Source organism: Lethenteron reissneri, chromosome 33, assembly GCF_015708825.2.
Source record: "Lethenteron reissneri isolate LAM-NWPU_2019-01 chromosome 33, ASM1570882v1, whole genome shotgun sequence".
Taxonomy (NCBI): domain Eukaryota; kingdom Metazoa; phylum Chordata; class Hyperoartia; order Petromyzontiformes; family Petromyzontidae; genus Lethenteron; species Lethenteron reissneri.
This window is the reverse complement of record NC_083811.1, coordinates 16,245,256-16,272,493: the sequence shown is the minus strand read 5'-3', so window position 1 is coordinate 16,272,493 and position 27,238 is coordinate 16,245,256. Positions and strand designations below refer to the sequence as shown.

At 47.7% G+C, this 27,238-nt stretch overlaps 1 protein-coding gene across 1 annotated transcript; it reads right to left on the bottom strand.

Moving 5' to 3' along the window:
* Positions 1–7,057: 7,057 nt before the first annotated feature.
* Positions 7,058–18,535, bottom strand: LOC133350391 (glutathione S-transferase A-like). Its single transcript, XM_061564726.1, has 4 exons — positions 18,288–18,535; positions 10,919–10,984; positions 9,267–9,372; positions 7,058–7,362 (listed from the first exon to the last, which is right to left on the bottom strand). The coding sequence occupies exons 1-4, from the start codon at positions 18,453–18,455 to the stop codon at positions 7,073–7,075; spliced, it is 630 nt and encodes a 209-aa protein (XP_061420710.1). The 5' UTR covers positions 18,456–18,535; the 3' UTR covers positions 7,058–7,072.
* Between the last annotated feature and the right edge of the window lie 8,703 nt (positions 18,536–27,238).

The following is a 27,238-nucleotide window of genomic DNA, read 5'->3' as shown; positions in this document are numbered from 1 at the left end:
GGTACCTGCTATCACTACAGCAGTGCATATCGACTGTGGTGGTACCTACTTTAACGACAGCAGTGCATACTGATTGTGGTGGTATCCTGCTATGACTACAGGAGTGCATATCAACTGTGGAGGTACCTGCTATCACAACAGCAGTGCATACCGACTGGTGGTACCTGCTATCACTACAGCAGTGCATATCGACTGTGGTGGTACCTACTTTAACGACAGCAGTGCATACTGATTGTGGTGGTATCCTGCTATGACTACAGCAGTGCATACCAACTGTGGAGGTACCTGCTATCACTACAGCAGTGCATACTGACTGTGGTGGTACCTGCTATCACAACAGTGCATACCGACTGTGGTGGTACCTGCTTTCACTACAGCAGTGCATACCGACTGTGGTGGTACCTGCTTTCACTACAACAGTGCATACCGACTGTGGTGGTATCTGCTATGACTACAGCAGCGCATACTGACTGTGGTGGTTCCTGCTATCACTACAGCAGTGCATACCGACTTTGGTGGTGACCTGCTATCACTACAGCAGTGTATATCGACTGTGGTGGTACCTGCTTTCACTACAACAGTGCATACAAACTGTGGAGGTACCTGCTATCACAACAGCAGTGCATACCGACTGTGGTGGTACTTTCTATTACAACAGTGCATACCGACTGTGGTGGTGACCTGCTATCACTACAGCAGTGCATACCGACTGTGGTGGTACCTGCTTTCACTACAGCAGTGCATACCGACTGTGATGGTACCTGCTTTGATCACAGCAGTGCATACCGACTGTGGTGGTACCTGCTTTCACTACAGCAGTGCATACCGACTGTGATGGTACCTTCTATGACTACAGCAGTGCATACCGACTTTGGTGGTACCTGATTTCACTACAGCAGTGCATACCGACTGTGTTGGTACCTGCTTTCACTACAACAGTGCATACCGACTCTGGTGGTACCTGCTTTCACTACAGCAGTGCATACTGACTGTGGTGGTACCTGCTTTCACTACAGCAGTGCATACTGATTTTGGTGGTATCCTGCTATGACTACAGCAGTGCATACCGACTGTGGTGGTGACCTGCTATCACTACAGCAGTGCATACTGACTGTGGTGGTACCTGCTTTCACTACAGCAGTGCATACCGACTGTGGTGATACCTGCTTTCACTACAGCAGTGAATACTAACTGTGGCGGTACCTGCTTTCACTACAGCAGTGCATACTGACTGTGATGGTACCTGCTTTCACTACAGCAGTGCATACCGACTGTGGTGGTACCTGCTTTCACTACAACAGTGCATACCGACTGTGGTGGTATCTGCTATGACTACAGCAGCGCATACTGACTGTGGTGGTTCCTGCTATCACTACAGCAGTGCATACCGTCTTTGGTGGTGACCTGCTATCACTACAGCAGTGCATACCGACTGTGGTGGTACCTGCTTTCACTACAGCAGTGCATACAAACTGTGGAGGTACCTATCACAACAGCAGTGCATACCGACAGTGGTGGTACTTGCTATCACTACAGCAGTGCATACCACTGTGGTGGTACTTGCTATCACAACAGTGCATACCGACTGTGGTGGTGACCTGCTATCATTACAGCAGTGCATACCGACTGTGGTGGTACCTGCTTTCACTACAGCAGTGCATACCGACTGTGATGGTACCTGCTTTGATCACAGCAGTGCATACCAACTGTGGTGGTACCTGCTTTCACTACAGCAGTGCATACCGACTGTGATGGTACCTGCTATGACTACAGCAGTGCATACCGACTTTGGTGGCACCTGATTTCACTACAGCAGTGCATACCGACTGTGTTGGTACCTGCTTTCACTACAACAGTGCATATCGACTCTGGTGGTACCTGATTTCACTACAGCAGTGCATACTGACTGTGGTGGTACCTGCTTTCACTACAAAAGTGCATACCGACTCTGGTGGTACCTGCTTTCACTATAGCAGTGCATACTGACTGTGGTGGTACCTTCTTTAACGTCAGCAGTGCATACTGATTGTGGTGGTATCCTGCTATGACTACAGCAGTGCATACCGACTCTGGTGGTACCTGCTATCACTATAGCAGTGTATACCGACTGTGGAGGTACCTGCTATCATGACAGCAGTGCATACTGTACTGACTTTGGTGAAACCTGCTTTCACTACAGCAGTGCATACCGACTTTGGTGGTACCTGCTTTCACTACAGCAGTGCACACCGACTTTGGAGGTACCTGCTATCACTATAGCAGTGCATGCCGACTGTGGTGGTACCTGCTATGATTACAGCAGTGCATACAGACTGTGGTAGTACCTGCTTTAACTACAGCAGTGCATAATGACTGTGGTGGTACCTGCTTTCAATACATAAGTGCATACCGACTATGGTGGTACCTGCTATGACTACAGCAGTGCATACCGAATGTGGTGGTACCTGCTTTCACTACCGCAGTGCATTCCAACTGTGGTGGTACCTGCTATCACTACAGCAGTGCATACCGACTGTGGTGATACCTGCTATGACTACAGCAGTGCATACCGACTGTGGTGGTACCTGCTATGAATACAGCAGTGCATACCGACTGTGGTGGTACCTGCTATGACTACAGCAGCGCACACCGACTTTGGTGGTACCTGCTTTCACTACAGCAGTGCATACCGACTGTGGTGGTACCTGCTATCATTACAGCAGTGCATACAGACTGTGGTGGTACCTGCCTTAACGGCAGCAGTGCATACTGATTGTGGTGGTATCCTGCTATTACTACAGCAGTGCAAACCGATTGTGGTGGTACCTGCTATTATTACAGCAGTGCATACCGACTGTTGTGGTACCTGCTATCATTACAACAGTGCATACAGACTGTGGTGGTACCTGTTTTAACGGCAGCAGTGCATACTGATTGTGGTGATATCCTGCTATGACTACAGCAGTGCATACCGACTGTGGTGGTACCTGCTATCACTACAGCAGTGCATACCGACTGTGGTGGTATCTGATATCACTACAGCAGTGCATACCGACTGTGGTGATACCTGCTATGACTACAGCAGTGCATACCGACTGTGGTGGTGACCTGCTATCACTACAGCAGTGCATACCGACTGTGGTGGTACCTGCTTTCACTACAGCAGTGCATACCGACTGTGATGGTACCTGCTTTGATCACAGCAGTGCATACCGACTGTGGTGGTACCTGCTTTCACTACAGCAGTGCATACCGACTGTGATGGTACCTTCTATGACTACAGCAGTGCATACCGACTTTGGTGGTACCTGATTTCACTACAGCAGTGCATACCGACTGTGTTGGTACCTGCTTTCACTACAACAGTGCATACCGACTCTGGTGGTACCTGCTTTCACTACAGCAGTGCATACTGACTGTGGTGGTACCTGCTTTCACTACAGCAGTGCATACTGATTTTGGTGGTATCCTGCTATGACTACAGCAGTGCATACCGACTGTGGTGGTGACCTGCTATCACTACAGCAGTGCATACTGACTGTGGTGGTACCTGCTTTCACTACAGCAGTGCATACCGACTGTGGTGATACCTGCTTTCACTACAGCAGTGAATACTAACTGTGGCGGTACCTGCTTTCACTACAGCAGTGCATACTGACTGTGATGGTACCTGCTTTCACTACAGCAGTGCATACCGACTGTGGTGGTACCTGCTTTCACTACAACAGTGCATACCGACTGTGGTGGTATCTGCTATGACTACAGCAGCGCATACTGACTGTGGTGGTTCCTGCTATCACTACAGCAGTGCATACCGTCTTTGGTGGTGACCTGCTATCACTACAGCAGTGCATACCGACTGTGGTGGTACCTGCTTTCACTACAGCAGTGCATACAAACTGTGGAGGTACCTATCACAACAGCAGTGCATACCGACAGTGGTGGTACTTGCTATCACTACAGCAGTGCATACCACTGTGGTGGTACTTGCTATCACAACAGTGCATACCGACTGTGGTGGTGACCTGCTATCATTACAGCAGTGCATACCGACTGTGGTGGTACCTGCTTTCACTACAGCAGTGCATACCGACTGTGATGGTACCTGCTTTGATCACAGCAGTGCATACCAACTGTGGTGGTACCTGCTTTCACTACAGCAGTGCATACCGACTGTGATGGTACCTGCTATGACTACAGCAGTGCATACCGACTTTGGTGGCACCTGATTTCACTACAGCAGTGCATACCGACTGTGTTGGTACCTGCTTTCACTACAACAGTGCATATCGACTCTGGTGGTACCTGATTTCACTACAGCAGTGCATACTGACTGTGGTGGTACCTGCTTTCACTACAAAAGTGCATACCGACTCTGGTGGTACCTGCTTTCACTATAGCAGTGCATACTGACTGTGGTGGTACCTTCTTTAACGTCAGCAGTGCATACTGATTGTGGTGGTATCCTGCTATGACTACAGCAGTGCATACCGACTCTGGTGGTACCTGCTATCACTATAGCAGTGTATACCGACTGTGGAGGTACCTGCTATCATGACAGCAGTGCATACTGTACTGACTTTGGTGAAACCTGCTTTCACTACAGCAGTGCATACCGACTTTGGTGGTACCTGCTTTCACTACAGCAGTGCACACCGACTTTGGAGGTACCTGCTATCACTATAGCAGTGCATGCCGACTGTGGTGGTACCTGCTATGATTACAGCAGTGCATACAGACTGTGGTAGTACCTGCTTTAACTACAGCAGTGCATAATGACTGTGGTGGTACCTGCTTTCAATACATAAGTGCATACCGACTATGGTGGTACCTGCTATGACTACAGCAGTGCATACCGAATGTGGTGGTACCTGCTTTCACTACCGCAGTGCATTCCAACTGTGGTGGTACCTGCTTTCACTACAGCAGTGCATACAGACTGTGGTGGTACCTGCCTTAACGGCAGCAGTGCATACTGATTGTGGTGGTATCCTGCTATTACTACAGCAGTGCAAACCGATTGTGGTGGTACCTGCTATTATTACAGCAGTGCATACCGACTGTTGTGGTACCTGCTATCATTACAACAGTGCATACAGACTGTGGTGGTACCTGTTTTAACGGCAGCAGTGCATACTGATTGTGGTGATATCCTGCTATGACTACAGCAGTGCATACCGACTGTGGTGGTACCTGCTATCACTACAGCAGTGCATACCGACTGTGGTGGTATCTGCTATCACTACAGCAGTGCATACCGACTGTGGTGATACCTGCTATGACTACAGCAGTGCATACCGACTGTGGTGGTACCTGCTATGACTACAGCAGTGCATACCGACTGTGGTGGTACCTGCTATGAATACAGCAGTGCATACCGACTGTGGTGGTACCTGCTATGACTACAGCAGCGCACACCGAATTTGGTGGTACCTGCTTTCACTACAGCAGTGCATACCGACTGTGGTGGTACCTGCTATCATTACAGCAGTGCATACAGACTGTGGTGGTACCTGCCTTAACGGCAGCAGTGCATACTGATTGTGGTGGTATCCTGCTATTACTACAGCAGTGCAAACCGATTGTGGTGGTACCTGCTATTATTACAGCAGTGCATACCGACTGTTGTGGTACCTGCTATCATTACAACAGTGCATACAGACTGTGGTGGTACCTGTTTTAACGGCAGCAGTGCATACTGATTGTGGTGATATCCTGCTATGACTACAGCAGTGCATACCGACTGTGGTGGTATCTGCTATCACTACAGCAGTGCATACCGACTGTGGTGGCACCTGCTATCACTATAGCAATGTATACCGACTGTGGAGGTACCTGCTATGATTACAGCAGAGCATACCACCTTTGGTGGTGCCTGCTTTCACTACAGCATTGCATACTGACTGTGGTGGTACCTGCTATCACTACAGTAGTACATGCTGACTCTATAGCAGTATATATCGACTCTATAGCACAAACTACTAACCTGACAGTGCCGTCGTGAGACGTAGTCCCGTGCAGAGCCCCCGTCCTCGCCTAGATTGCCCAGCCGGCCAAGGTGGCACCTTGGCAGGCTGGGGGTTGGGCTACTACCCCCACCACCCCCCACCAACCCCCCGCCTGCTCTACAATAATAGTATCTTAACGCTATATTAGTATCTACCGACCCTATAGTAGTAAGTGCACACATTGGAGTGAGGGGGGAGATGACACTGTGAAGAATTTACTTCAACGTTTTGCGTATTTTTATTGCAATTTTTACGCTAATGAGAATCCCCCCCCCCCCCACCGATGGCGGGTGTGCGTTGCACGCTGAGCGGCGAAAGGAAAAAAAGCACTAAATTGTTAATTAAACTACTTTAAATTTATTATTTGGTTCTTTCTGTTAAGTCACGTCTAAAGATAAAATAATAAATAAATTAAATTATAGCATACGACGTTTCGATTGCAACACAAGCAATCATCATCAGGTATAATGAAATAGCGACATAAAATCTAACCAGAAAACTATAGACAGACATATTAGCAGACAGATATCACCAAGGTATATAGAGAGAGCAACACAGGTAACAGAGAGGGATGATCATCTCTGTGGGGTGGCCTTAAATAGACAGAGGGGGGAGGAGGCAGAGAGAGGGAGGGGGTTAGAGAAAACATTTGCATATCAATGAGTGGACAACAAACATGGTGCTGCAAGTGCGATGACACGGCAAGCAAGCCTGAAAATCAGGAGAAGGACAAACTAAAATTCAATAATCTAGTAAAATATCGAAATGTAATGTAATACAACACAGAGGGTCGGTCAACACACAATTAACGCATAGCCTGGTTGATTACATATTTCAAAGATTGCTAAGTTAGAATTTAAGTGTGAACATTCCAAAGAGAGGACACAGGCAGAGAGAACAAGTAGCCAGAGAGAGAGAAAAAAGGATAAGCTTAAAACTTCCCCGTAGAAGTGGTTCAATCGTAATTTTTTATTTTTTTTATTTTAGAACTTTCGTGACAAAAGTTCTAAAATTAAAATTAAGATTACTTTAAATTTGACGGATGGAAAAATGGAATAGCGCTGGCGTGGTACCTGACTACTTTTTCACACATAAACCCCACGGTTTGCGAGCCAAATCCTTCGCAATTTGCGTCCACAGAGACAAATGGACAGACAGACGGACGCACACACAGACAAAAAATGACATTCATAGGTAAGATACAAATTATAATGTGTATTCCATCCTCGGATCTCAATGGGTATTCTGGAACATACCTTCGCAAGGTATCCTTCCCAAAGCTTTAGCTCCTCACCCAGAGCCTGCTTGTTTCGTGTTACAGCAGACTCGTGCCGCTCTGCCTCTGGTACTATCCATGTGTACATGATCACAATCACTGCATTCACATACAAATTGTCAATCACATGTTAGCACGGATGTACAATCAAATCAACATTCAAAACTACCGATGTCATTAAAATGTACTCGTAAAAAAAGATCGACACATTAGCAGATACAATTTTTATGCTATTTTGTTCATAAAAACAAGCCATTGGAAATAAAAAAACATCTTCATAAGTAAAATCTATTATTTTATGGCTGACCATGTCCAAAAAAAGAGATCTGATCAGATCAATGCAGAAGAGAATTTGGACATTTTAATCATACTCAACTTAACCGTGTCAATCAGACCCAAATGATTAATCACAAATAATAACACGTGTGGTCTCACCTTACAGCATGTTCAATATAACTGAGGGAATACTTGTTGTCTTTGACAAAGGGTAGCTAAAACAAAAAATAATGTATGCCGTGTTGCGCATAAGACCAACACACAGGTTTCAAGACATTTGGAGAATGCTGGTTTTACGATGCCCAATGAGTCATGTGTCGATTTTCAGGCTGTACCCCTCATAGGCATTGGTGAGATCTCATGTCGGCGGTGAGAAGGCTTTGCACTTTTGGCCAGGTGTCCAGTGGTCAGCAGTAGTCTGCTGTCATCACTCTTCAGGTGTCCCCCCCCCCGCCCCCACTGGCTCACTCAAACTGCCTTCCGTTTCACATAATCTATTTTTATCTCTGTTACTCAACTTACTCCCCTCTCTATATAAATGTAGTGGAGTAACGCAGGGGGGGGGGGTGCAAACAGTGTGCACGCATGTGTGAGCTGCGGACAGCGAGGTCACGTCGGGGTGAACAAGTGCAGAGAGGGAGACAGAAAAAGAGCAACCAGAGAGAGGTGGCCAATTGAAGTGCATAGCGGTAATTGGCTGGCTGCAAATGAAAACACGGGTTAGGCGCCTCGCAGGTGGGAGATAGAGGCGATAAGCGGGGCGGAGACGCCGCGTGAGCTACGGCTCAACGAGGGCCAACTGAGGTATCTTAATTAGTGAGGGGATATAAGCGGATGTGCGGGGAAATGCAGTTGAGTTGGTTGGAGTGAAGACAAGAGAGAATTCAAGAGAAGTCCGGGACCCCGCTCTCCACACCTCGTCCTCTCCAGCGGTGTTGGCTAATCCCCCACTGGAGGCATGGGCGAGGTTGGAGGAGTGACGGTGGACAGGCTAGCAGTAGAGAGGCTAGCGGAATCCTAAGTGTGAGTGTGAGAAGGCTAGCAGTAGAGAAGCTAGCAGAGTGTATAGTAAGAGGCTAGTGGAATCCTAAGTGTTGGTGGTATAAGGCTAGCAGTAGATAAGCTAGCGGAGTATATAGTAATAGGCTAGCAGTGGAGAAGCTAGCAGAGTGCAACATAGCAGGCTAGCGGAACGAGAGAGAGCGAGTAGAGCGTAGCAGACGAGCAGTACAAGAGGAAGAGTTGCGACGGAGATATGTGGTGTTGAACGCGAGGAGTTCTGTATGAATAAAGTGACAAGAGAAAAATAAGTTGTCCGTGTGAAATAACACCACTACATAAATATGAACGCTTTTAGCGATTCGCTGATTGCACTTTAAATCTCCTTTCTAAAGCCTCAAATGTATTTTGTTATAGAGAAGGGACGTAATACCAGTTTAACATGTAGGCTTTCACGACATCACATTTATCCCTCTATTTATCCACAACGCTGCCTGTCGCCTGATGAGGCTGGTTGTAATTTTCGGAGAACTGGTAAATGTTGCGGGTTCACTCTCCATCACACAACTGGTGAGTGCTGAACTAGTTACTAATTGGCACGTTTTATTTACGTGACAAACCTTACCAATTGGCTGCGTCGGGTGTGGTGGCAGGGTTTAACGACAAATTTATATTCACGCGATCTAACCCAACAACAACAAAAAAAACCTCTATTCTGGATGTAATACCGCTCTTCTGGTGGAGGGTTGGGACCTCGAACATGCGCTGCAGCACCACGGCCTGCTCTGCTGCCGCCTCTGGCATCAGCTTCGTCCCCTGTGCCTTGAATTGGTTCTGCACGCGCACATCGACCCGGCGTTCACTCAATAAAAAAAAAAACGCATCACGCTTCTTCATACATAACCGGCATTTATGATTACACCACTTCACGTGACAATTCAGTCATGTGGTGTAGTTGAAACATGGGAGCCATGAGGAATAAATATTGCCACATTGGTCAGCGAACAGAATATGCATACTTGCTTGCCTCACGCAGGTGAATACATTATTCTGGAATTATTTCACAGTGTGGATAAGTCTACCTATTTTACAACAAGGTTTACATGGAAACACATTTTCCCATTAAAAAGACAATGCTGTTTTTATGGGTAGCTTGGTGTCTGTCGTATATGTAGGGAACGCGCGGCTGCGATATGAAACGTGACATAAAAAATACTTCTATATTAGTTAATGGCCACATTTTTTATGTGACACTGTGTCAAAATCAGTCCACAGTGTTGCTTGTATTAAACCAATATTGCTGAATTATGCACTCCCAGAAGGCCTTGTGGTTGACATTAAGTGGGGGAATGGATATATTACCGAGATACATAAATTGTCTGCTTATGTATTGTGTTACTTATGTAATGGGTTCTGGAGACACTTTTCATATGTAACTTCTTTATTACTGCACACCACTCCAACATTACTGACCCTGCCTAGGGACACAGCCTACTTCTAGCGTGCCTGACACTGGCTACGCTCTCGGGTCCTCCGGCTACAATTACCCTAGGGGAGGCTACCTGACCCGACCCAGCCAAGGTGCAGGTTTCGACTCTGGCTTCCTCGGAACTAGCCCTTACAAGGACGAAGGGCCGGGAGTCTCAGAGTCCCACCACTGGCCCGCACAGCGCACCGGGCTTTACAAGGACAACGGGGTGAGGGGGCCCAGGGTCCTAAGCTGGCTGGTCTTGGGTCTTCAGCTGTGACTGGTCCCGGTCGGCTGGGGAGCGGCCCTTTTATCCCCCTTGCCCATCGATGGGTGGGGTTGCGTGGGATCTACAATCCCACGCAGCCCCCCGTTGGTGACGCCAAGGGGCTTAGCTGCCTAGGATCCTGAGCCCCCAGCAGCCCCCCCCCCTCTTGGGCTGGCACAGTGGCCCCTTCCCTGGGGGTCCGAGGTACCCCTGCAGATGGGCCCTGTCCACCACTGCCGGTAAGTGTGGCCCATCTACGAGACTATACTTATATTATCCACAACTGAGCAAATTATTATTTAGTGCAAAAGCAGGCTGCTTGATTCACAATTAGAAGATCGAGAGATTGGTTTTCTCATCAGGTGTTGACAGGAAAGTACACCACGTCTTCCATGATACCACTGCACAATTTCCGTAATAACTGTAGATCCTTGCAGATGAATAAACAAATCAAGCTAATAGTATTTTTTTGTAATATCCATTTGGTGAATGGGATACCGGTTATATACATAAATATAGCTATTTGATCACTTGGTTACATTTTCAGAATGTGTAATGAGCATTGTTAGCACATTGCAATGGCAGTATTTGAATGCACTAATGGTTAAACATAACGTAGCATGGTGACTGCATTAAAGTTTCACCTCCAGGTAGAGCACTGCCCCCAGAGACTCGTTGATCACGTGTTCCCCGTGGCGGAAGGCGGGCAACTGAGGGGACAGAAAAGAAAATGGCGACATTATTTTGTTTATATTTCTACACACCAACCAAGAAGGTGCCTCCATCATTACACATGCGGACTTGACAAAGAGGAGTGTAGATAGATATTTTAATACTGATGTTTCATGTATTTCATAGTTATGTTCTTCAATTGATGATTTACCAAATTGGACAACAATCAATTTCCACGGTTCAAGTTCCACAAATAAACTTTATGGCGGGACCCCGGGGTCCCATAAGCCCTCGGCGTCCCATAAGCCCTCGGCTCTCGCATAAACATTATATTATGATGTAAACAAAAACTTTGCTCTTTTTCACCAATGGGTTTGAAGGATGGTGACAAGTGTTGTCTTGTTAAACTATGCCTTTAAAACTGAAAACTAATTACCTGCAGTACCTCTATTTAAATACACTATCTAAAAAATAATTTACACCCCTCTGTCAATCATCGTGTTTCTCAGTGTGGATTTGTGAACGCACTTTGTAAACAGTACATAAAATATTATGCGTCTTCAATGGGCTTTTATATTGTAACAAGCGTTTATACTAATATTTTTCTACAGAGTAGTGGGTCGCCGCTTCTCTTATCCACATTAATACGAGCAGTATGTGGGGACTATGGCTTAACTGCAAAAAAAACTATCTGCACAGATGCATATGGACAAGAGAAGTATTATCAAAATGGAGGAATTAACGGTGCAACGCATCTCATCTGTTAAATATCTGCAGATAATTACGGTCTTGGTGTGAGTTCATAGATGTGTGTGAGTTGTGTGTGAGTCTGTGTGTGCCCGTCGTGGACATTGCTGTGGGGGGAGGGGCCAATGCCCATTGGCCTCTCTCCTCATGGCGTCTGTGACCACCACAATGGCTAAACGGGGGCTCTGGACGGGTGCGAGGGGCTGGTAACCCCTCCACCTTCAATTAATTACCACGAGACTACGATATAAACATAAAAATGTAACAAATAAGCTTGTGCCGGAGGCCCCGGGGGGACAGGCTTCTATGACGTTTCCTGGCCAAACCCCAATTGGTGGAGCCAGGAGATTGAATCCTTACACTCGGGGCTCCTCCAGAAACAACAAAAAACCACTACGTGTGGTCACATGGAATGTTCGAATGCTCACTGTGGAGGAGAGGCCGCCACTCCTTTGTTGGGAGCTGGACCGGTACCGCCTGGACCTCTGTGGCATTCAGGAGGTCCGGTGGACCGGTTCTGGCGCCTGCCACCATGAGGGGTGGACAGTCCTCCACTCGGGGCAGGAGACTGCCAAACAACAGGGAGTGGCTCTTCTGAACAAAAGAATGAAGGGGGCATGGGAGCGTGGCGGTGAGGTGTGGAAAGCTGTAAGCCCCAGGCTACTTTTGGCTCACCTTCCCATCAACCAGAGGCGAGGAATAGTGGTCGTGATTACTTATGCCCCCACTGAAGATGAACATCCATGGAGGGATGCAGCAAAGGCCGATGAGTCAGATGCCTTCTATGACCTCCTGTCACAGGTGATAGCTAAAGTGGCCCCTCAGGAGAGAGTCATCTTGTTGGGTGACTTCAATGCCCACGTTGGTCATGATGCTGGCACCTGGTCTGGAGTGATTAGAAGGCCTGGGCCAGATCAACTCAATAACAACGGCAGGAGGCTGGTAGATTTTTGTGCAGCCCTTGGGCTTGTAATTACCAACAAGCTGTTCCGGCATCAGCGGATCCACACAACATCATGGATGCATGCTGGGTCCAAGCAAGAACATCTGCTGGACTACATAGTGATGGATCAGTGGATGCGGGCCCATGTCCTTGACACCAGGACCTACCGTGGAGCTGATCTGCCCACTGACCATCGACTTGTCATCTGGAAGATACGCCTGCCAATCCTCCACTCCAGTGGTGGGTGTACACCCAGGACCCCATTAAAACCCTTAGTGGCATGGTCTCAGCTAGCTGATGAAAGTTGCAAGCGAGAATTTAACCATCGCTTGCGGCTGGGGTTGACATCGTCCCCCACTTCTGATGTCGAGGGGAAATGGGCGAGGTTTAGAACTGTGGCTCATACAGCTGCAATGGCTGCTTTGGGTACACGGCCGAGACCTCCCCAAAGACCCTGGCTCACAGAGGAGGTGTTCAAGCTACCTGAGAAAAAGCGACAGGCCCACGCTCATCAGCTACAGCATCCCACGTTGGAGAATGAGGCTTACCGCAGCCTTCACTCGGATGATCGGAGAGCCATGAGGCACTGCAAGGATGGGTGGTGGTTGCGGGTTGCTGAGGAGATGGAGTCTGCCTCAATGGCCCGCGATCATAAATCCATCTTTAATTCCATCAAATAAGTAACTTGCAGCGCCACATCTATTACCATCATTAGGGGAAAGAACGATGATCCAATCTCTGACCCCCAGGAATAGGTTTTCAGATATGCTGAGCATTTCTATGAGGTCCTGGGGGAGGGGACATCCCTCAGCCTGGATAACTTCGTGGGACAAAGTGGGGATGACCCTGCTGAGGCTGCAGTGTCTCAAATATTGGAAGAGGAAGTCACCCCCTGTTAGTGGCTGGCTGAGGTGCCATCTGTTGAGGAAGTACTAAAGTCGATCCAGAATCTGAGACCAGGAAAGGCACTGGACAGAGATGATCTCCCAGGCAAAAAGCCGAGGGAGGGTGGTGTTTGTGCACAGACTGCCCTACATGACATGACAACAAGAGTCTGGACCACTGGATGGGTTCTGCAGGATTGGAAAGATGCCCTGGTGGTCCCCCTCTTTAAGAAGGGGAACCGCACAGACCGTATCAACGACAGGGGCATCTCACTCCTCAGTGTGCCGGGAAAGGTCCTGGAAAGGGTTATTCAAAATTGCCTTGCTAGGCACGCTGAGGAGATCCTTGCGGAGCCCCAATGCAGTTTCAGGAAAGGGCGTCCTGCACAGATGCCAAATTTTCTGTCCGTCTGCTAGAGCAGAGGTGTAGGGAATCCCAAGAAGACCTGCATCTCTGCTTTATAGACCTGGTCAAGGCCCACTTTACCAACAGTAGGCCTGGACTCTGGGTTGTTCTTCTTACTTTCGGAGTCCCTGATCCTCTGCTCATGATCATGGATCATTAAGGACCTTTATGATAGTGAGCGGGCCCAGGTAAAACTACGCGGCCGGGAGTCGGAGCCATTCCCTGTACACCTTGGAGTGCAACAGGGATGTCCTCTGGCTCCCACATTATTTAACATCTATTTCGACCACGTAGTTCGTGAAGCCCTCAATAGCTGTACCCGGAGGAATTTCCATCTGGTACAGATACAAAGGGAGGCTGATCATTGCCCGGGTGCGGTCGAGGGATGGCTCCCTATTGCTCAGCCATGTTATGTATGCCGATGATCTGGTAATTGCTGCTCACTCAGAGGAGGAGTTGGAGGTGCTGCTGCTGAACCTGGAGCTTGTTACTAAGAGGTGGGGGACTTACCATCAGCAACACCAAAACAAAGCACCTGCCTGGGTATTTTGTACCTTCAGACACTCCACCCCCACAATTCCCATTTGGTGATAGGGCAGTTGTGTAGGGAGTGGAGAGTTCCCCATACCTGAGCAGTGTGCTCATGACCGGCTCTGGTTTAACAGCAGAGGTTTCACTCCGAATCAGCTGAGCGGCATTATATTTTAATAGGTTGTGTAACGCTGTGTGGAAGCTACCTGTTCTGTCACTCCGCACAAAGCTTCAGGTCTTCTCGGCCACAGTCATTCCCTCCCTTCTCTACGCTTGCAAAATGTGGACCCCCCTAATGGAACATCATCGCCGGTTGGAAACATTTTTTCTGGCCTGCCTACGATCCAATCTGGGTTCAACCAGGCTGGATTGTGTGAGCCTTGAAATATCTGGACAAAGTCCCATCGGTGAGCTCCTGTCGTCCTCGCTGCGCTGTGCTTGGACGACATAGCAAAATTATCCGCGGCAGGTGTGCGCGGTGGGACGGCGTCGCCAAAAATAAATTAATTTATTACGATTTTGACTTGCGTTTATTCGGAACCCGGGGTCCCGCCATAAGGTTCAAATGTCCTCTAGACTGACGTCATAGCATAGTGTTTGTTTTGTTCTCGATACCGTAATGGAATCCATCACCACATTATGCCGAACATATGATTACTCCACGTGTGTAGGGTTATCTCTCCGGTATTTTTTTGTTGTATAACCCCTGACAAATACCGACGTAACACTCGAGTCTGCTTCTCCCTCCACGCTCCCATTTTACTCTCATATATATAGCCATCTTGAGCTCAAGTTCTCACCTGGCATGTAAATTTTTAAAAATCTCATTCTTACTCTTGAGACACAAACATTGGGTGCAAGGTGGCTGTATGGAGCCAACTCTAAAGTAAGAGGTTGAGTGATTGAGTGGTTGAGTTAGTGAATGGCTGAGTGGCTGAGTGATTGGCTGAGTGGCTGAGTGAATGAGTAAGTGGCCGAGTAAGCGGGTGAGTGAATGAGTGGTTGATAGAGTGAGGAACCTCTCATTCTATCAGTGAGAGTTTGAGTTAGTGAGTGACTGAGTTAGTGAGTGGTTAAGTAGTTGAGTGAGTGAGTGGCTAATTTGAGTAGCTGAGTGAGTGAGTGGTTGAGTTAGTGAGAGGTTGAGTTAGTGTTGGCTGAGTGAGTGGCTGAATGAGTGAGAGGTTGAGTGTCAGACGACGAGTTCGCTGTTACCTCAACTAAACTCCTGCACGGGACCCCCCATGCCAACTTTGGCCCAAACTACAAAACTGATTCCCGTGTTATTGTACACCTGGTGCCTCTAAAAACCTATAAAACGTATAGGTCAACACCACTCCCCGTACCACTCTCTCCCATTCCCCCCCCCACTTTCCTGCCTCCGCCCTCTCCACCCAAAACCAATTTTCAATGTTATCGCAATATCATGATACAGCTACCAAAGACGTGTTTGTGTGTGTGTCCTTTGCTAAATTCAAAGTATTTAAACCAACTGGGACAACCGGTTGGGCAAAGGTAGCCGCATCAAAGCAACGAGCCTCAGCCTTCACCCAAACTCTTCCACCAATGCCTCTTGCACAAATATGCGTTATAAAACCTTCCACACATACCTAAATGTTAATTGATTAAATCTTATTTACAATACTCAAGAGTTGCAAAATTAATACTATTGTAGTGGGTTCAATTTAGGCGCACACTCAACTTTGAGGCAACATTATTTATCAAGGCCGTAATTATAATAAATATTGGGGGGGGGGGCCATCCCCACCCCCCCCCCCCTCATATTCAAATATGCTCAAAATGTCCCCCCCAATATATTGCTCTAAAATATATTTCTGTTTATATGATTGTGGTTATGGTTGTACTTTATTAATCCCTAATCTCTGCCATTACATAGAATGAAACAAGAAAAGGTAAAAAAGAAAAAAACAGAGCAATGTAATACAATACACTATTAGACTTTATTGTAAAAAAATAAGAAAAAGTATATCCTATGTGTTAGTGATTTTTTTTAATATTTTAGGCAGGAAATTCATTTTCAAATTAAGATTGTATTTCTGGAAGATTTGGTCCACCCCAATGTTGACTCCATGTCTACGGCCTTGCTATTTATTAACATAACAACCGACGTGAACGCTATACTGTACATAAGGTGGTGACCACCGTTCCTAATCTCACTAACACTCGGGGAGGGAATACTACATAGCGTGACAAAGGCAGGTGACGGGCTGCCTGGTCACGAACGACGATCAGAGCCTGGAGGACCGTTTATGGCGTCTTCTTCCCGGGGTTGAACAGCCCAGCTCTTCTTGGCTCTTTCGGTAAAGTCACGTAGCATGGAAATAATAAAATAATAATAAAACATGGTGAAAATTATTTTATTATGTTTTATTTTCATTATTTTATTATTTCCATTCTACGTGACTTTACCGAAAGAACCAAGAAGATGAATCCCTGCAGTCACGAAAGCTTTAAATCGAAAAAGCGCAGCTCTGTTCATACCCCACTTGTAACTTTCGTGGCGTGGCCAGCTCCGCCCCAGGCCACGCCCCCTTCTCGATCCTTCGGGAAAGTTCGGGCCCCCAACCACGTGAACCCCAAGCTCCCCCCTGGGGCCCCGAGCCCCCCTTTGTCCGGTCACGTGTCCTGTTGGGTTCACGCATAGTGTCACGGCATGACATGACCTCCGTGACACTCGCCTACAGCACCCATACCGAGCCAACACAGTAGTGACGACATATGTCCCTACACTATTTAAAAGTACGAAATTGGTCAAGTGTAAAGTTTTGGAGTTTTTTTTCTTAGAAGTGTCATTGCTAAGATGTATATCGTCTCTTATAAACGCCCTTTATGCAACGGTACAAAATAGACCTCCTGCATACCAGGCGGGGAAGATAACATCTCGCCGCCGTGGCGCCCAAAGGTGCGTCTTCACTCCCTCTGCCTCCTGTAATTAGAATGGCGCTGGTGGCCTTCAAAACAATGACTCTGCACAAATATCCAGAAGTGCCTCCGGGGAACCGTGTTTGGGAGAACAGAGATTGCATCATGGAAACACAAAACAGGATCGCATATCATTTGCTTTAAGTGTGCAAAGCAATGCAATTTGGTTAGCGATATAGAACACTGCTGTACTGTGTTGTGTATTGCAATTCATGTTGCACTTAGAATTTGTATCGGTTTTAACTGATACGTTGTATGTATGATACGTTGTATGTATGTTGACCTTTGTTCGCACCGTATGTAGCCAACCGTGATAATCGGACGTTAGTCCTGTACTACGATAATAATTCTTCTTTTTTGCAATGCTAGTATTTCAGACTTGTGGTGTCATATTGCTGCAAACATATTTTTAAATAACATGAAACCTGCTCTTCTGTTCATTCAAATTTTCCCAAGCATAATCCTTCTACTTAGAATATGAAACTTATAATATTAAACAGTGCTGCTGCTGTTGGGAGTGGTGCACGATACAAAAAATTAACCTCGACACATTCATCAGTGACACTTCCTTTCAAGGACATTTTAAGCAACTACAGTACTTTTCTTCGTGGCACGTTATATTTAGTATATGGTCATCGCATGAGCAATGCTCTACTATTTCCCGTGCAAAGTGTTTGTGTTGTTAGTAAATGAGCTTCATAGTTTTTCGCAGACCTTACATAGAATTCAATGCTTGCACTGTCCGCATGACAATTTACTTGGATATGACGGGTGGTGGAGGGTTTTTGGAACCAAATTTGGCCAGACTCATTCGCGGTAAAAAACCCTAAATCTATTGTCAATCGGTCATGTCACCGTGGCTGTTTTTACTGCACCGTGCGGCTCACCTGTCCTCTGGGGTTGATCTCGATCACAGCTGCACTCTTGTGCTCCTGCTTCTCCATGGAGAGCAGCTTCTGCTGGTAGCCCTGCAGCGCCTTCTCCTCCAGGCACAGCAAGATGCGCCAGCACGGCGGGCTGCCCGAGCCCCAGTACACGATCATGTCGCTCGCCATTCTTGTGAGTCCAGGGAAAGTGACTGCCACACAGGGGAGGGGCGCAGGAGTGTTTGAGCTCCAGCACTTGCAGCCTTACACATATGTACACAGCCAAGCCAGCCTTAAGCCACACCTGTGGCATCCGCTTAGCCAATAAAATAAAAGGCAGATAGGTATCTGCAAACTCATGCTTTCTCAGCTTAAAATCGGTGCTATGTGTGACTTCACTATACCTGTTTTAGGCGGTGAATGTGTCTAAAACGAGCCAAAGGAATGCGAGGAATGGCAACAGCTGTTATGGCAATACTTTTCTAGGATTGCGAAAAAATACTTTAATAATTTTAATTCAATTCTCGATTTGGTTTATACAGCTAATGTTGCTTTTTACCTGCAAGGAGGGTTTATTTACAATTCCATGACAAATCTAAATTCACCTCACTAAACATGTTTCTAGCATTGACCTTCGTGACAAAGTCCGGATTCCAGGGCCTCCATGTCATATCTTTGTAGAACTATCCTGGTCTCTTGAGGTCTCACCCGATTCAACAAAAAGCACCTGATAGTTGAACCCTTCTACTTCAGGTCTACGTGTCCCATCACTCCAGTATAGCATCTTGAGAGACAGTAGCATTTGGATGCTTTGCAGAAAATCCTGACCGCTTCACAAATTCTAAACGCTCAAACTTGAATTAGGTACAAATATGTAAAAAAATACTGCGCAAACAGATCCACACACTTGGCATCCATATATGCAGAAAAACATTATGTTTACCATATTTTTTGGGTCTTTCAGGAAAGCCACATAGATATAAAAAATTATAAAATAAAAATCACGACATTTCGATCACAACACCCCCCACCGCACCCCCCTCTCTTTTCCACCTGAAGACGATTGCTTGTGTTGCGAGCGAAACGTCGTGATTTTGATTTTATTGTTTTTTCTATCTACGTGGCTTTACCGAAAGACCCAAATAATGTGAATTCCTGCAGTCACAAAAGCTTTATGTCATTAAGTTTACCATGTATATAAAATAGTATGCTACTTTTTAAGGCCACACTTCACTGTGAGGAAAAAAAATTCATGAAAATGTTGTACACACCAACCAGTAGATCGCATGTGTGTAAAAAGATAATCGAGAAAAATCGAAATGGTTTATACTTAAGTGCAGGGGTAAGTACAATGGTGTTGAGGTTTAAGGGGGATTTTTTCTTTATCTAGTATTATGAATAGTCTTTATGCACGAATTGCCATGGAGTGTAACAAGGAATGCTGAAATGGAACAGGTTCAACAAGGGCTTGCTGATTTAAAGATTTGCTAGGGTTCAAAGTTATGCAACCACAGAAAAAAGTTGTAGTCAAAGAACAGTGATAGGCACTAGATAACAGCCAGATTCTTATTGCAAAGCCACGGCAGCGATCAGGATATGTTCTGAAGGTCGAACCCCTTCCCCCATTTTAGTACAAAAATACAACTTATGGAACTTGATGTATGTATGTTTAACGTATTCTGCGCCGTACGTAGCCAACCGTACGAATCAGAGGTGCGAGGGAAGGACAACAAACTAAACACAAAAATCTATTTAAATGATAACATGATGGTTGTGGAACTTTTACGTTTAAAAGAAAAGTATAATGATCTAAATGATGACAGCACCGTAAATAGTTGACTAAATATGGAAAGTAACATTGAAATGTATTAATTCAGGGGCCAGAAATCCAGTATGTTCGCATGAAAAACGTGTTTTCATTTGGAGTAAAAGTATTGTTTTTTTTTTATAAATGATCACCGGTAATTATAATGTTTGGAGTAGATCTGAAGCACAGCAGTTCGCAACAATGCACTTGAAAACCAACGACCCAGGTTTGATTCCTGGCCACAGCTAACGTCAGAGGAAATTATCTGAAGGGGTGCTGGTCTGCTGCTTCACCGACCCGTCACCCCACACAGCACGGAGAGGTTTTCATCCAGCAGTGGATTGACAAAGGAGCGGACATTGTTATAACTATTACTTAATTATAACATACTGTATGTATATGTGCTTCAAGACGCAAATAACACGTTCCTTCGGAGTGGGCAGGTAGGAACTTGGTTGGACAGCGAGGCGTTCGGGGGGGGGGCAGTTGGATGAGTGGGCATGTTGACCCTTCCCCCCCACCCTCCCCGACATCGTCAACCAATCGCGGCGTAGCTTGGTGTTCGGTGGGGAGGTGCATGTGTGGGCAGAATTCCGGATATGCACGACAGAGAGACACATAATCCCTGGTGGGCAGTGTGGAATCTGTTGTTCCTACCTGTATAACACTCTAGGTAACTAAGACTCGCACACACATACACTCACTCTCACACTCTGAGACTCACACACACACACTCACTCTCACACTCTCAGACACACACACTCACTCTCAGACTCACACACACACTCACCCTCACACTCTCAGACTCACACACACTCTCAGACTCACACACACATACACTCACTCTCACACTCTCAGACTCACAACAACAACAACCGCCATTCGCCACTAAGTGGCGGTGACGTCACCACGACGCTTGTGCCAGGCCATGTGCACCTTGAGGCCACGTGAAGTGTCGAACGCCTGCTGGCAGGAGGTCACGGGGCAGACCCAGGTGCCACGGGTCGACTGACCAAGATGACCGAGATGACTGGCTGATGCACCACCTGTGCCCCCTACTGTACCAACTTGCTGTGCTTTAGCCACCCGGCGCTCCGCTCGTTGTTGTGAGCGTCGCTCCTCCGCCCTCCGTTGTTGTTGGAGGGCGACTGCCTCCAACTGCCCAGTAGCGTCCTTTACGAGCCTCCTCCACAAAGGCCGATCTTGACACCGCTGTTACCAGTCATCGGCAAGTCCACTCAGCTCCACGTCCTCCTGTACCACATCACTCCATCTCATCTCTAGCCGTGCCGCGCTCATTTAGCCCCCTCGATCCGGCCGAACAAAAGCTGTTTAGGCATGCGGTGGCTGGGCATGCGGGCTACATGACCCAGCCAACGCAGCATTGCCTGCCGGAGGAGCTCACCGATGGGACTTTGCCCAGATCTTTTAAGGATTTGTGAGCTCCTCACACAATCCAGCCTGGTTAAACCCAGGATGGATCGTAGGCAGGCCAGCCTAAATGTTTCCAACCGGCGAAGATGCTCCATTAGGGGGGTCCACGTTTCGCAAGCGTAGAGAGGGGAGGGAATGACTGTGGCCGAGAAGACCTAAAAACTACGTTCGGAGCGACAGACCAGGTAACTTCCACACAGCGTTACGCAACCGATGAAAAGATATTGCAGCTCGACTGATTCGGAGTGAGACTCACACACACATACATACACTCACTCTCACACTCTCAGACTCACACACACATACGCTCACCCTCACACTCTTAGACTCACACAGACACTCACTCTCACACTATCAGACTCACACACACACACTCACTCTCTCAGACTCACACACACACTCACTCTCACACTGTCAGACTCACACACATACACTCACTCTCAGACTCACACACACACTCTCAGACTCACACACATACTGACTATCACACTCTCAGACTCACACACACACTCAATGTCACACTCTCAGACTCACACACACATACACTCCCTCTCACACTCTCAGACTCACGCACACACACTCACTGTCAGACTCACGCACGCACACTCACGCTCACACTTTTAGACTCACACACTCACTCTCACACTCTCAGACTCACACACACTCTCAGACTCACACACACACACATTCACTCTCACACTCTCAGACTCACACACACACACTCACTCTCACTCTCAGACTCCCACACACTCACTCTCATACTCTCAGACTCGCACACACATACACTCACACTCACACTCTCAGACTCACACACACACACTCTCACACTCTCACACTCACACACACTCTAACAATCTCAGACTCACACACACACACTCACGCTCACACTCTGAGACTCACACAAACACACTCACTCTTACACTTTCAGACACACACACACACTCATGCTCACACTCTCAGACTCACACACACTGTCACTCTCAGACTCAAACACACCCTCAAATCTCACACTCTCAGACTCACACACACACTCACATCTCACACTCTCAGACTCACACACACATACACTCCCTCTCACACTCTCAGACTCACGCACACACACTCACTGTCAGACTCACGCACGCACACTCACGCTCACACTTTTAGACTCACACACTCACTCTCACACTCTCAGACTCACACACACTCTCAGACTCACACACACACACATTCACTCTCACACTCTCAGACTCACACACACACACTCACTCTCACTCTCAGACTCCCATACACTCACTCTCATACTCTCAGACTCACACACACATACACTCACCCTCACACTCTCAGACTCACACACACACACACACTCTCACACTCACACACACTCTAACAATCTCAGACTCACACACACACACTCACGCTCACACTCTGAGACTCACACAAACACACTCACTCTTACACTTTCAGACACACACACACACTCATGCTCACACTCTCAGACTCACACACACTGTCACTCTCAGACTCAAACACACACTCACATCTCACACTCTCAGACTCACACACACACTCACATCTCACACTCTCAGACTCACACTCACACACACACACTCTCACACTCTCAGACTCACTCTCACACTCTCAGACTCACACACACACTCAATGTCACACTCTCAGACTCACACACACATACACTCCCTCTCACACTCTCAGACTCGCACACACCCTCACACTTTCAGACTCACACACACACTCTCAGACTCACACACACATACACTCCCTCTCACACTCTCAGACTCACACACACATGCACTCACTGTCAGACTCACGCACACACACACTCAATCTCACACTTTTAGACTCACACACACTCTCACACACTCTCACACTCTCACACTCTCAAACTCACACACACTCACTCTCACACTCTCAGACTCGCACACACATAAACTCACCCTCACACTCTCAGACTCACACACACACACACACTCTCACACTCACACACACTCTAACAATCTCAGACTCACACACACACACTCACGCTCACACTCTGAGACTCACACAAACACACTCACTCTTACACTTTCAGACACACACACACACTCATGCTCACACTCTCAGACTCACACACACTGTCACTCTCAGACTCAAACACACACTCACATCTCACACTCTCAGACTCACACACACACTCACATCTCACACTCTCAGACTCACACTCACACACACACACTCTCACACTCTCAGACTCACTCTCACACTCTCAGACTCACACACACACTCAATGTCACACTCTCAGACTCACACACACATACACTCCCTCTCACACTCTCAGACTCGCACACCCCCTCACACTTTCAGACTCACACACACACACTCTCAGACTCACACACACATACACTCCCTCTCACACTCTCAGACTCACACACACATGCACTCACTGTCAGACTCACGCACACACACACACTCAATCTCACACTTTTAGACTCACACACACTCTCACACACTCTCACACTCTCACACTCTCAGACTCACACACACTCACTCTCACACTCTCAGACTCACACACACACACACACTCTCAGACTCGTACACACACACTCAGGCTCACACACACTCTCAGACTCACACACATACACACTCTCACACTCTCAGACTCACACACACACACACACTCTCAGACTCGTACACACACACTCAGGCTCACACACACTCTCAGACTCACACACACACACACTCTCACACTCTCAGACTCACACACACTCACGCTCACACTCTGAGACTCACACAAACACACTCACTCTTACACTCTCAGACACACACTCACACTCTCAGACTCACACTCACTCTCAGACTCACACACGCACTCACATCTCACACTCTCAGACTCACACACACACTTACATCTCACACTTTCAGACTCACACACACATGCACTCACTGTCAGACTCACGCACACACACTCACCCTCACACTTTTAGACTCACACACACACTCTCACACTCTCAGCCTCACACACACTCACTCTCACACTCACCCTCACACTCTCAGACTCACACACACACACACTCTCAGACTCGTACACACACACTCACGCTCACACACACTTTCAGACTCACACACACACACTCTCATACTCGCACACACATACACTCACTCTCACACTCTCAGACTCACACACACACACAGTCTCACACTCTCAGACTCACACTCACACACACTCTCACACTCTCAGACTCACACACACTCACGCTCACACTCTGAGACTCACACAAACACACTCACTCTTACACTCTCAGACACACACTCACACTCTCAGACTCACACTCACTCTCAGACTCACACACACACTCACATCTCAGACTCTCAGACTCACACACACTTACATCTCACACTCTCAGACTCACACACACACTCACTCGCACACACTCACACACACTCTCACACTTTCAGACTCACACACACATGCACTCACTGTCAGACTCACGCACACACACTCACCCTCACACTTTCAGACTCACACACACACTCTCATACCCTCAGACTCGCATACACATACACTCACTCTTACACTCTCAGACTCACACTCACACACTCTCACACTCTCAGACTCTCACACACACTCACATCTCACACTCTCAGACACACACACACTCTCAGACTCACACACACACTTACTCTCACACTCACACACTCACTCTCACACTCTCAGACTCACACACAAACTCACACTCTCAGACTTGCACACACACACACTCACTCTCACACACACACTCACTCTCACACATACACTCACTCTCACACTCTCACACTCTCAGACTCGCACACACACACTCACTCTCACACACACACTTTCAGACTCACACACACACTCTCATACTCTCAGACTCGCACACACATACACTCACTCTCAAACTCTCAGACTCACACACACACACTCTCACACTCTCAGACTCACACTCACACACACGCTCACGCTCTCAGACTCACACACACACACTCACGCTCACACTCTCAGACTCACACACACACTCACCCTCACACACACACACTCTCACTCTCACACATACACTCATTCTCACACTCTCAGACTCGCACACACATACTCACTCTCACACACACACTTTCAGACTCACACACACACTCTCATACTCTCAGACTCGCACACACATACACTCACTCTCAAACTCTCAGACTCACACACACACACACTCTCACACTCTCAGACTCACACACACGCTCACGCTTTCAGACTCACACACACACACTCACGCTCACACTCTCAGACTCACACACACACACTCACGCTCACACTCTCAGACTCACACACACACACTCACTCTCACACTCTCAGACACACACACTCACTCTCAGACTCACACACACACTCACCCTCACACTCTCAGACTCACACACACTCTCAGACTCACACACACATACACTCACTCTCACACTCTCAGACTCACAACAACAACAACCGCCATTCGCCACTAAGTGGCGGTGACGTCACCACGACGCTTGTGCCAGGCCATGTGCACCTTGAGGCCACGTGAAGTGTCGAACGCCTGCTGGCAGGAGGTCACGGGGCAGACCCAGGTGCCACGGGTCGACTGACCAAGATGACCGAGATGACTGGCTGATGCACCACCTGTGCCCCCTACTGTACCAACTTGCTGTGCTTTAGCCACCCGGCGCTCCGCTCGTTGTTGTGAGCGTCGCTCCTCCGCCCTCCGTTGTTGTTGGAGGGCGACTGCCTCCAACTGCCCAGTAGCGTCCTTTACGAGCCTCCTCCACAAAGGCCGATCTTGACACCGCTGTTACCAGTCATCGGCAAGTCCACTCAGCTCCACGTCCTCCTGTACCACATCACTCCATCTCATCTCTAGCCGTGCCGCGCTCATTTAGCCCCCTCGATCCGGCCGAACAAAAGCTGTTTAGGCATGCGGTGGCTGGGCATGCGGGCTACATGACCCAGCCAACGCAGCATTGCCTGCCGGAGGAGCTCACCGATGGGACTTTGCCCAGATCTTTTAAGGATTTGTGAGCTCCTCACACAATCCAGCCTGGTTAAACCCAGGATGGATCGTAGGCAGGCCAGCCTAAATGTTTCCAACCGGCGAAGATGCTCCATTAGGGGGGTCCACGTTTCGCAAGCGTAGAGAGGGGAGGGAATGACTGTGGCCGAGAAGACCTAAAAACTACGTTCGGAGCGACAGACCAGGTAACTTCCACACAGCGTTACGCAACCGATGAAAAGATATTGCAGCTCGACTGATTCGGAGTGAGACTCACACACACATACATACACTCACTCTCACACTCTCAGACTCACACACACATACGCTCACCCTCACACTCTTAGACTCACACAGACACTCACTCTCACACTATCAGACTCACACACACACACTCACTCTCTCAGACTCACACACACACTCACTCTCACACTGTCAGACTCACACACATACACTCACTCTCAGACTCACACACACACTCTCAGACTCACACACATACTGACTATCACACTCTCAGACTCACACACACACTCAATGTCACACTCTCAGACTCACACACACATACACTCCCTCTCACACTCTCAGACTCACGCACACACACTCACTGTCAGACTCACGCACGCACACTCACGCTCACACTTTTAGACTCACACACTCACTCTCACACTCTCAGACTCACACACACTCTCAGACTCACACACACACACATTCACTCTCACACTCTCAGACTCACACAC